Source organism: Phyllopteryx taeniolatus, chromosome 10 (genome assembly GCF_024500385.1).
Source record: "Phyllopteryx taeniolatus isolate TA_2022b chromosome 10, UOR_Ptae_1.2, whole genome shotgun sequence".
NCBI lineage: Eukaryota > Metazoa > Chordata > Actinopteri > Syngnathiformes > Syngnathidae > Phyllopteryx > Phyllopteryx taeniolatus.
Genome location: NC_084511.1, coordinates 17,926,759 through 17,938,982, shown reverse-complemented (window position 1 = coordinate 17,938,982; position 12,224 = coordinate 17,926,759). Strand labels below are relative to the sequence as shown.

Sequence of the window (12,224 nt, the reverse complement as noted above, 5' to 3'; positions counted from 1 at the left end):
TCACTGTATTTCACAGGATAAATGATGCCGCACATGGGAAGGCTAATACTGTATACACCGGACAAACTCACAGGGACACATGAGAAAAGGAACTATTTTGTCTACAGACTGGTTTCTAACTAGACTATTCCTCAGCCTTTGATTATACTCTTAAAAATAAGCATTATTTTGTGATTGACAGTATGTATTATTTTTACAAACGTGAATTTTGAATTCTAGCACACGGTTTTATGTAGTGTAGGCTCTGTCAGAGCAATTAGCTGTTATTCCTCACCACATCTCTAATTAAAAGATAGCACCAGTACCTTCATAGACAGATTGTTATCCATCCATTTTCTGTGCTGCTTATCCTCACTATGGTCACGGGTGCGTTGGGGCCTATCCTAGCTAACTTAAGGCGACAGGCAGGGTGCGCCCCAAAGTGGTCGCCAGCCAATTGCAGGGCACATATAGACAAAGACCATTCACAATCACACCTACAGACAATTTTGAGTTTTAAATTAGCCCAACATGCATGATTTGGGAATGTGGGAGGAAACCGGAGTACCGAGAGAAACTCCACGCAAGTCACTGGAAGAACTTAACGACTTAGAGTGTGGCGCAGTTCTCTAGGGCAGCGGTCCCCAATCTATTTTGCATCATGGACCGGTTTCATGTGAAGACATTTTGACGGACCGCCGTAGCCGCTGCACAGCGAGACGAAGACGCCCACAAAACCTGCCACCTTCTCAGCGGTCCCTCTGCACTCAGCCCACATTGCCGCCCTGTGAATGCTGCCATTTGCGCGGTTTACAATTGTACAATCTAAATGGAAACACCCACCAGGCACAGTCACTTTTTAGTTCTGATAAAACTACACTGTACCGTAACATCTTGCAACATATTACGAAGGAAATCCATTAGCTTTACCAATAATTACGAGAGCCTTTGCACAATAACCAGAATTCAACGCAGCCATAAAGACAGTAGTCTGCTCAGGGGAATTCCCTTCATAAACATTTGGTCTCTCCAATCATCTATGATTTACAGTTACATCTTGATGGGGAAAGAATACATACTGTATATTACACTGCATGTATCAGTTAGAACTTACGTTGTATGTATGCAGCTTACATTTAAAAAGAACAAATAATGATTTGCCCTTGGATGAAATTATTATTATTTTCCATACTGGTATAAAAAATAAGCATGCTGCATACACTCTGATAGGAGGCTTATAATGAATTTACACTGGGCAGGAACTCCAAACTTAAGGAAAAGTTGACATTAGTATAAAGCACAGGATGACTTTCTATTGTAGCAGTTAATCCTCTGCTGCAAAGTCAGACTCAAAACAATGACTGTTGAATTATGCAAAAACACCAGGACTTTGTTTTGTGAAAATGTAGTTCCCTTCCCTCGAACAAAATGTGTAGTAGCATTGCTTGAATGCATGCATAATGGAGTCACAAACTTGCAGCATGGTGACGACAGCAGGGTGCATAATTACGCTCCCTCGCTACCATACTGTATATACATACAGCTTTGTGTCACCAGTCAGTCATTTTGAGCAAAATTCTCATTTGCATAGATGGAGCAGGAAATCATTATGTTTAGAGGGTCAGTTTATTACATCTATGCACCATTATCCCGCAGTCTATATTGTCCACAATTTCTTCCATATGCTCCCATGCAGCTTGACAATGGTCTCGATTTATCATGGCTGCTGAGCTACAAAACACACATCTCACCACCACAGCGCTTCTCTTTGGGGACAGCCGCTCCTCTTTCTCACCCACCTGATGCTCCACTTCTCAGAGTACATCATTCCATATGACTGCAGAAACCAAAACTTTATGACAAAAGCACTAAAGATGTCTTCAATACAAGGATATTCTATGAAGTTAAAACTGTTCATACCTGTAAGTCTACTTGATAAGCTCCATACTGTCTTTGACATAACAAACATTGATCATTAAAAAATGGTATTTAAAGACCGTCTATAGTGAACTCAGAGATTTGTTCGTAAATACACGTTTGAAGATAATTGCTGGAAACGTGCAAAAACCGAGAATTAGCCAGGGCTCTAGACTAACTTTTTGCACTTTTTTTCTTGGGTGTACGAGCACAAAAGTTAGGTGCACCCAAATTTGCGACCGTACTGCATTCAACATCGCAGCACAACAAGTAGATCAAAGCAAACCTGTTTTGCATCAAGATTTGTACTGCCTATCAAAAGTCTGCAGCAATTCTTTAAAAGCTGGTTTCTCAACATGTTGAATGGCTGAATCACTTTAGGTATACAGCGAGTATGCTATATGGGAGCTTGCGCCATATATGCTGTCACATTTATATTTGCAATTCAATTTATGCCGCTCAGGTTTCTGTAATCGTACAGCTACATGGTAGCTGTCGGAAAACTTAGCTTCGACTATGCTAGCAGCTCTCTCTGTCTGACTGCAGCACCTGCTTTTCAAATTTTAAAATTATTCCTCCAATTCTATAGTCTTTACACTGGCTCCCAGTCAGCTTTAGAATAGATTTTAAAGTTCTGCTACTGGTCTATAAATCACTAAATGCTTTAGGTCCTGAATACATGAAATAAATGCTAATGGCCTACAAACCTAGTAGGGCTCTGAGATCGACAGACTCAGGTCAAATAGTGGAGCACAGAGTCCAAAGCAAACATGGTGAAGCAGCATTTAGCTATTATGCTGCACACAAATGGAAAAAGTTGCCAACAGAAGTGATGACAGCCCCAAGTGTGAATGTTTTTAAGTCCAGGTTAAAAACTCCTTTTTTCTCATGCCTTTTAGACCATTTCCACTTTTAAATGATATTTCTTGCACTGGGCGCTCTTTTAATTGTACTTTTACTTTTTTTGCCCTCTTTGTTTTAAATGATCCCAGCCTCGCCTGTGTGGAGTTTGAATCTTCTCTCCGTGCCTGCGTGGGTTTTCTCCAGGTACTCCGGTTTCCTCCCACAAAAATATGCATGGTCGGTTGAAGACACTAAATTGCCCGTAGGTGTGAATGTGAGTGCGAATGGTTGTTTGTTTATATGTGCTGTGCGATTGGCTGGCGACCAGTTCAGGGTTTGATAACAAAATAGTTTCCCTCTTTACGTAGTGGTCGTACTGAGAAGAAGAAAAAAATAAAGTTATATGTTGCATGTTATCGCGGAGGTTGCAAAAAGTAATGAGCTTATTTTTAAAAGGTAAGAAGTAAAACTACTATTACTACTAGTATCTGTTTTCAAATGTAGGGAGTAAAAATCTAGACAAATGGCCATCTCTATAAGTAATAAGTTCACAGCAGCAGTATTTGTCCCGTTGAGATGGAAACCAACTCACCAATCGCACTGCTAAATAATATTTAAAAAAAAAAATTAAAAAAAAAAGATTTATTATTAATTTGTGTCCTTTCTGAAAATAAGAGTCCTGGAACTGTTACCAAGGATTATTTTCTATCAAAAACTACAATATATAAAATTAATTATCATTCCTTCTAGTTTATAAGGCAAACACAGAAGTCATTTAAGAATGACATTTAATGCCCCCAAGGGAACACCAGTCTGTGTCTCCTGCGGTGTTTATGCAAACAAGGGTAAGACGGTCACTCTGAAAAAAATTACTGGATGTTAAGCTGTTGTGAGAGTGTGTGTGTGGAGAGAGAAGGGGATGACACACATGAGATTTGTTAGCTGATAACATCCGCTTGCATTGTGTCATTGGGAAGCAAAGCGGTCAATGAATAACAAAGGAAACTAAGACATGAACAGTATGGTAATCGATGTTTACCTGGCTGGAGGCTTGCAGCGAGTCTTCATTACAAGTAGTACAACAATCCGTTGCAATCATGTGTGTACCATTAAAGGTGTTCCTTAAAATCGAACGCCCAAACGATGAAACAGTTTCGAGTATCAACGAGTCAACCAAAACATTCTGGAAAAATATGCCTCCAAAGTAGCTGAAACTATCATCATGCGTCGTCATCTGTTTCGTCAGCAAATCTTGTGAGACTTCAAGCTCATCGAGAATGAACTTTAATTAGGTTTGTTTTATATTTGTGATTTTTGTGGTGCCACCACAGAGGGGTACCAGTGACGGAAAAGAGGAAAGGTTTGATGACAATCATAGAACCAGATATGGAACTTCCTGAAACAAATTACACACACGTACAGTATTCATTTTCCCAAACAGATGCCACGTTGAACATACAATTACTGAAATGGGTTCATATAACACAGCAACCACAAAGTACAGGATGTGTTCTTAGGCTGTTTTAAGCAGGGTACACAGATAGCGATAATCTGGCTAAATTTGAAAATGTTTCACCCTTTGTGATCAAAGTCAGCAAACACCCCATTATTAGCTGTGTCTTAAAGATTCTCCTGAATGATTATCCTGTGGTGTGGGTTTTCCAGGCTAAATCAAACTCCAGTAAGGCCAGGGACAGACATTAGGCAAAGCCTTAAATTTCCATGGTCCTCCAAATGTCTCGTAAAAACTGATTTATAAAGTTGTCTTCACTTTAAAGCAATTAATATTGCGTTAGTCTTACTTTTACTTGGTTAAAAACACATCAAGATGCTTATCTATCACGATCGTTTCGAGTGCTCTGCCGTCCCTTCTCGTACAATGGACTATTCCATCTTCATACTGTGCATGTGCACACTTAATTCAGGAAGAGGGTACCAAAATAACTTGTTGACTTGCGAGGAAAATGAAGCTGAGTTATCCCAGTGCCGAGAGAAGGGGAGAAGCCGAGGGGGGAAACAAACAGTTTTTGATCAAAACTCTGAAAGGTTTCAAACCTTTTTCAGAGCCAGCCGCTCTTGCCAGTCGCAGTAGGACTGCCGTAAATGTCAGCCGAGGGGGGTAGAGACAAAGTGGAAAGTGAAACGAGTGATGTTTTATCACAAATGTGGGTAAAGCGGTCAAAATGGTCAACTATTTTTAATGTTGATTGAAGTCCCTGCAAATTGAAAATACAAATATTTTATAAATTTGACACACCACAGAGAAGAGTGTTGTTAACAGGCCTGCCAAGTTTAATTTAAGAATTACATTTTTAAAAAATCACTAAGAATATAAAATGAAGCTCCAAAATTGTGAAAAATAGAGACCTTTCAACTGTCGCAAACTGTGGGTGTGTCCATTGAATGCACTGAAAACACACATGGCTAAACGTCAGCTATCACTCAAACACCTTCGTTCAGTATGTGCTCAAATGATCCACAGGCTGAATAGTGTGTAACAAACAGTTCAGCCCTAAAATGTCTCTTGTGTGGACCCACACTCGACACACGGAGCGAGACGCTGATGAATTACATGACCCCGCCGCTGGTCCGTGAGCTAACTAGGGGGCTAGTGAGATCGCGAATAACATAATATAAAACACATAACACTTCAAGGGAAGATGCTTTTTTGTAGGCATAGCTTGCTAGCTAACTGCAGCCTGTGTAGTGGTAGAAATGAGATGAGTTATTATTATGAAATAACTTCATAAATTCCGCTTGATGAGCCACTGATGAAATGAAGGTGCTCAGTACTTACACATTGGGGGAGGGGCAACTCATGCTAGAAAGTCCAAATGTGTACCTGGGCTTTGTTTTGGCCAGGCCAAAATCCGGAAAACTGAAAAGGTGAAAAAGAGTTTCAAATCTCTTAATTCACTTTACAGGGTCTTTAATGTTCTTCTCAATTACAGCAGTGATTGTTAAAGTGTGGTATGAGTACCACTGATGGAAGGTGGGGCTTCCTTACGTCACGTGAAAGAATCACTGCCCAAGTACAGTTCAGTTTTACTTAACTTTGAAACATTCACATTTAATCTTAACGGTTTGTCTGTAAACATTTAGGTATGATGTTTATTGAAAATACATGTGCAATAAAGGCTGACGTGAGCAACAGCTCATTTCCTTATTAAATATACCGTGCTTGGATAAATATACTCTTTTATACTCCTTCGTCCATTCATCAAACAACTGAATAGCATTAAATGTGTTGAGATGATTCACTTGTTAGATAAAAATCCTCGAGGATTTTCTAGACTTTATCTCGTTCTCAACTTTTATCTTTTTAGTTGATGATAAAAATAATCATAATAATAATAATCAAAATTTTTACAGTATAGGGATGTGTAAGGCCCCGTGAACCCATGGGCTTGCCTTGGGCCCTCAAACGACAAAATACGACCGCCTCCTCCCAGAAAACACACTCGAGCCGGTTACACGTTTTGCATTGCTAGCTGCCTGTTAACACTGAGCACATCATTATTTATATACAATTAACTGGTGATGGTAATCCAATACCAAACAAATTGACCGTATCACACCTCAAAGCTCATGTCCATCCACATCCATCACATCATATTTCACTTGACTCAACATGAGTCAACCAAGAGCTGCATCAAACATGTCTTCTGTTATTGCTTTGCCTCACACGCCCACTTGACAAGATGACAACTTCAAATCAGTTTGGAACTCACATTTGGTGCCGTTTAAGGTCGTCGCGCAGGTGACGATGCCGCCCGCATCGGAGTTTATGGACTCTAAGAGCGCCAGAGCAATTGAGAGCGAGTTACACCGAAGTCGGCAAGGAACTTTCAGGCAGGCCGCTTTGCTACAGGCCGCTTTGCTACTCCGCTCGGTCCTAGCACCTGCTAATTTCCACGCCTCAAATTATTCACGTTGCGTTGAACAAAGATTGGCTACAAATGCATTACTATCTATCATGTAAGGCCTTTCGGACATGCTTGCATTTGTACAATAAAATAAAATTACAGCTCATAATTTTTGTTCAAAATGTAAAGATGCAAAATATTTTAAGATGATCAAAATTAAAATGTTACAATTAAATTTATAATAATAATAATAATATGTAATTGGAACAACAATTTATTCTAATCAAAAGTTAGAAAAATTAAAAAACTTTTTTTATAATTTTAGTTTGTTTCATTTTAGTTCATTTCATTTATTAATTATTAATAAATGAAACAGTATTTATTTTATAAAGTAGTTCAAAATATTAAATGTGTTTTATTTTACTATGTATAATACATTTATTAACTTATTATTTAATGAGATGCAATAAAATGAATAAATGTCAAACCTAGTGTTTTGTAAACAAAATAGTCACTCAAATTTTGTTATTGTTTATATAATAAACTCTTAATTCACATGTTATTCATTAAAATAAGTACAACATTGTTCAATGTGATCTTTAAAAAAATGTTTACTAATAATCAACTAATCAACGAATTATTTTATGAGATAAATGGGGGAAAAAAATACAGGACTCCCACCCCAAAGCAACAGCAGCTAAAAGTAGTAACAGCAGTATTTATGTATGTGAACTAAATATGAATTATCTGAGTATTGGTTGAAAGATGTGCTGCGAGTAAATAATATTCTGCATCTCTATAAGTAAACTACACCAACTACCATTGATCAAAATTACACACAGTACTTTTCAGGGTCCCTCTGGCAAAATACGTGCTCAAGCGCCACATTTGATTTATTTAAATGAACAGACGAGCCAGATCATTCCACAATGAGATTGAAAAAAAAAGTTAAATGTGCAATGAAATTAATTTTAATTTTAACGTTTTTTTTATTTCTAATTCAATGATAATTAATTAACCAATTATTTAATATAGTACAAAAATGTTGAATGCATGTGTGTAAAATAGTTGAAGTAATGTTAATGGGCTTGCGATGGTTCTATATCATTACTATACTAATACACTTATTAAGTGATTGTATTTATGTCAAAATATACACAAAGAGAGAAAGGGGGAATTATGAGTTTAATTTTAGTGACAAAATCCAAAATAACAGCGTTCAAAGGCAAAACGTCAACAACCCTGGATCTTAACCAACATGTGAAAATCCTTGCAAAGCAGTTCTTTGTTACTTATCAAAACCCCTGTATACTAGCTACAAAATTATTGGATCATCATTTTGGATCTCGTTTGAATGGCCACTGTCCTCAACACTCTGTTGCAATGAACTAGAAAACAACAATAACAACAACATTGTGTCTGTGGCTTGTCTTCTGTTATCAGTTAAATGTAATGAACATTCTCAAACATTACAACACAGTCTATGCATTGTCATTCATTTTGAATAGTGTAACTATTACATCAATGTCTACAGCTAATCTGTATTTGCACACTTTGGTTTTTCATGTTTAAGTCAAGTAAGTTTAGACGTACTTCTCGTTGCTCATTGCTTCTTATTATCAGTCAGTATAAAGGAACACAGTAATTTGAGTTAAGAGTGCAAAATCAGGGGGAAGTGAAGATAATGCAAAAAAAAACAAAGCAAACTGCATTCTAGCGCTCATCCATTCTGATCATGTATCATTCACACTAATAAAGTGACATAAATGATATACTGCAACTACATTCTACTTATTCAGATTGCTGGTGCTGCACACTCATAAAATATATGAAGAAAGCATAACAAATAAGGCAAAGCCAAAATCCCCCTCATAGTATCAAAGTTGGGCAGCTCTGTTTTTTCTTTGTGTATATGGTGCAGACGTGCGTTCCTTAATCCTTCACAATAAAGAAAAGCACAAGATGGTATCTGTAACTTACAAGCCTGTATTGCTTTCACACCACTCCAGCACGTGAACACACAAGCACTGTTTCTGTGCATAAATGTCTCTGAATCCCACAACTCTGTGCTGGTGTGCCCACAATTTGGTCGGTTGCTTGAGGAGATCTAGAACAGGTTCTCAGCCATGGCAGTGAAACGGTGCAGACATCTCCATAGTTTTCAGTTTCTCTCTAGATGTATGGCAGTATTTAACAGATGTCCGCACGCTATTAAAAGAGTCGGGCCTGTTTCTTTAGCTCGTTCCTCTTCCATAAAGCCAACCTGTCGAAATCCTCAATGGTCATGCCAAACACTTGGACAAACTCCTCCGGGGACAGGTGACGCTGGGAGAGGGGGGGAAAGTGTCCTTTTAACATGTATCGCCTATTCCACTTTCTCATGTAAAATTTCTACATTATCATTTTTATCTGGACGAGCAACAATTTAGTGAGACAGTAAAAGCCGAATGTACACACTCCAATGTTTATGCTTCATTGATGCAATGTGACTTTCATCCCTGCTCCTTCTGCACATGTGTTTGTCGCACATCATCAGAGTAAATGTTGTAGTAAATGTATTGTTCCTGGTTCCTGGTCTTTCTATTATTTAGTTACCTTTCTGTTAAAATGTCACTTAAAACATCTTGTACATTTAATAAAAGTGGTGATGGTGACAGTTTTTTTCAGTGGGAAAAAAAATGTCACAAAAAAATAAATGATGTTAAATGATGACAGATTGTGGTTGATCTTAGAGTTTCCACTACTTTCTCATAACTTACCTCCAGTCTGGCTCTCTCGACATCTTTGGGAAGCCTGTTCCTCCCTCTGGTGGTGACAATGAGGGCTTCATAGGGGTAAATCTGCATGGAAATTCAAATGTGCCTTACATCAGCTCTCTTACCTTCATTAACACTTGAAATTTCTACAACACCTGAATAGAAAAATATCTATAACCCTTACCTTGTATTCCGCTGTAATTCAAATGAAGGATAGTTAAGTCAGTGCAATGGATAGCACTCAAATCACTTGTTTAAATAAATAACATTAACATACTTTAAATGTACAGTGTGTACACCTACCTCTGCTTCCCCAATTGACTTCACTGCTACTGTCGTACTGGTACTGGTAGCAGTCAGCACTCTGAGGCTAAAGGTAGTTAAAAGCAAAGTTACAGTAAGTCAGTGTAATAAGTATGTTTTGCACTTAAATAAGGTAATCCATTAATGGTCCCCAGAGGTGAAATTGAGGTGTTACAGCAGCTTGTTTAAAGAATGAATAACAATAAAGAAATTGAATAAAAATACATACACAGAAACTGTTAAATACAACAACTTCACCATATACAACTGGCATTTAGTCAATGATGAGTCTATTGATTGAGGTTGGTGGGGAGGGAAACATAATGATTATTTGTGGCCCAAACTGTTGCTGTATGGTCTGATGGTGATGGGCACAAAGGAGCTCCTGAAGCACTCAGTTCTGTTCAAAGGTGACATGATGCACCGACTAAACGAGCTGGCCATCTGCTACAGAGAAGGTGACAGGAGTTGTCCGATACGGCCCTGATTTTGTCTTTAATCCTACTCTCTGCCGTGGTCTCTATGTTACCGAACTCCAGACAAACCATAGAGTGGACCTTCCTCACCACCTTGTTGAGCCTGTTGTTTTCACAGGGCTTGATGTTGCCCCACCAGCGCAACACCACAAAGAAGAGCCCAATGGCCACCAAACTAAATACTACATACAAATACCAAATATTGCACATTCCCAGGAAAATCCTTTTTCTGATTCACTCTCACCCTTTGTATGCCATTGCGTCCATAACCTGGAAGTGAGGCAGACTTGCATACAAAATCTAAAAAAACAAAAAAACAAAAAAAAAACATGCAAAGGAAAAAGTATTAGTGTAGTGCAATGTCTTCATTTTTTCCACGTCTGAAACATAAAATCTGCAAAGTTCAGATGTTTTACACCCTAAAAATAAAGATGGAAATACAGTATAACATCAGTGGCACACTAGTACCACAAGATGGCGCTCACTACTAACATAATTTCAAGATGATGGGAGTACTGAACATTATTTGTGTTATCTGAAATCCCAACATTTCTACATAAAGTCAATTATACACTTTAAAACAGTTGATATTAAAATGAATGTAAAACTTGCAAAGCGCTGTGCGTTCATATTACTAATCAAATAATCTACTCACCGCTATCAGTGCTGTATTGGGATCGAGCTGTGAAAGGCAAACAAAGAGAACACCATTAAAAGTTGTATTTACATGTCAATGAAAAATGTAAAAGCTTAATGACAAGTAGGATTCTTTTTTTTTTTTATGTGTGGGAGGATTACACAGCATCACAGGTACAATATGGAAGAAAGAGGCCCAATAAAGACAGGAATCAAACACAGACATTTTAATTGCTCACTATGGTTTCGTGTCTTTGTTGCCTTACAGCGATAACCAACAGAGTGCTGTTCAGTTGTGTCCCCTCCCATTTGAGAAAGAGCTTTAATGAGAGATCTTACTGCTCATGAATAAATCAGGATATGGGACACCAGCTGTGCACAGGAACGAGTGAGTTCCATACACACATGGATGGATGCATGCATATAGAGAGCGATGGAGAACACAATGTAGAGAACCATGTCTAGGGAGAAGTAGGAGGAGGACGAGAAGAAAACAGGAAGTAGCATGCAAAGCAAAGAGGGAGATGACGAAAGCGATGGAGCGTGCAAGTGAAAAGAAGCACTTGAAAAAAGGGGAGCAGATGATGACAAGCTGCTGTGCTAATGTCAGGGGCTCAACGTGCTGCATGCACAATGATGCTTTGGGAGTTTTGGCACATCTGGCACTTGTGCACACCTGGTTGAACCTCGGTTGTTAATGACAGACCAGTGTGGTCAAATAAAGTCCAAACAATGACACAGTAAGTCTGCCTGTCTGCCTGCTACTGAAGACCAGCCACAAGGTTGACAGCAACTGTTCATCCTCTTTCCATCTCAATAAACCTCCCCCAACACCACAGTAACCAGAACCTGATCCTGACCTGCACCCACAACCCCAGCACCATCACCCCAAAGGCATATGACAACTCAGTCTAAGACTTGTAAAACAATGCTTGTGGGTAGGCATGGGCCCGTTAGTGATTTCAAGGTACACAGCAGTTTTAAAAAGTTACAGTTTAAAAACCACTGAGAATTTACATTAGCGGTATTAGCTTTTTTTAAGGGGTGGGGGGGTCGTCAGGGCAGACAAAGTGCTATGGCCCCCTCCCAAAATATAATAAATAATATTCTATTTTTATTTTAAATATCCATCCATCCATTTTCTTAGCCGCTTCTCCTCACTAGGGTCGCGGGCGTGCTGGAGCCTATCCCAGCTGTCATCGGGCAGGAGGCGGGGTACACCCTGAACTGGTTGCCAGCCAATCGCAGGGCACATAGGAACAAACAACCATTCGCCCTCACAGTCATGCCTACGGGCAATTTAGAGTCTCCAATTCATGCATGTTTTTGGGATGTGGGAGGAAACCGGAGTGCCCGGAGAAAACCCACGCAGGCACGGGGAGAACATGCAAACTCCACACAGGCGGGGCCGGGGATTGAACCCGGGTCCTCAGAACTGTGAGGCTGAC

General features: G+C 39.0%; 2 protein-coding genes across 13 annotated transcripts in view; both read right to left on the bottom strand.

Moving 5' to 3' along the window:
* The window catches only part of afap1l1a (actin filament associated protein 1-like 1a), a 33,383-nt gene extending 26,726 nt beyond the window's left edge, over positions 1-6,657 (bottom strand). The window contains exons 1-2 of one of the 2 annotated variants that reach the window (XM_061787909.1): positions 6,471-6,606; positions 5,537-5,617 (exon numbers count right to left, since the gene is read on the bottom strand). In XM_061787909.1, the coding sequence (XP_061643893.1) occupies positions 5,537-5,540 (4 nt within the window). In that variant the 5' untranslated portion in view covers positions 5,541-5,617; positions 6,471-6,606. Of the gene's footprint in view, positions 1-5,536; positions 5,618-6,470 lie in introns of both variants that reach the window. The other variant, XM_061787911.1, reaches the window with a different exon arrangement.
* Positions 6,658-7,771: 1,114 nt separating this feature from the next.
* Positions 7,772-12,224, bottom strand: part of ablim3 (actin binding LIM protein family, member 3) — a 53,632-nt gene continuing 49,179 nt past the window's right edge. For 10 of the 11 annotated variants that reach the window (XM_061787667.1, XM_061787666.1, XM_061787668.1 and 7 more), the window contains 6 exons: positions 10,796-10,822; positions 10,385-10,440; positions 9,665-9,731; positions 9,546-9,556; positions 9,365-9,445; positions 7,772-8,930 (listed from right to left, as the gene is read on the bottom strand). In XM_061787667.1, coding sequence (XP_061643651.1) covers positions 8,817-8,930; positions 9,365-9,445; positions 9,546-9,556; positions 9,665-9,731; positions 10,385-10,440; positions 10,796-10,822 — 356 coding nt within the window. In that variant the 3' untranslated portion in view covers positions 7,772-8,816. The remainder of the gene's footprint in view (positions 8,931-9,364; positions 9,446-9,545; positions 9,557-9,664; positions 9,732-10,384; positions 10,441-10,795; positions 10,823-12,224) is intronic. The other variant, XR_009790469.1, reaches the window with a different exon arrangement.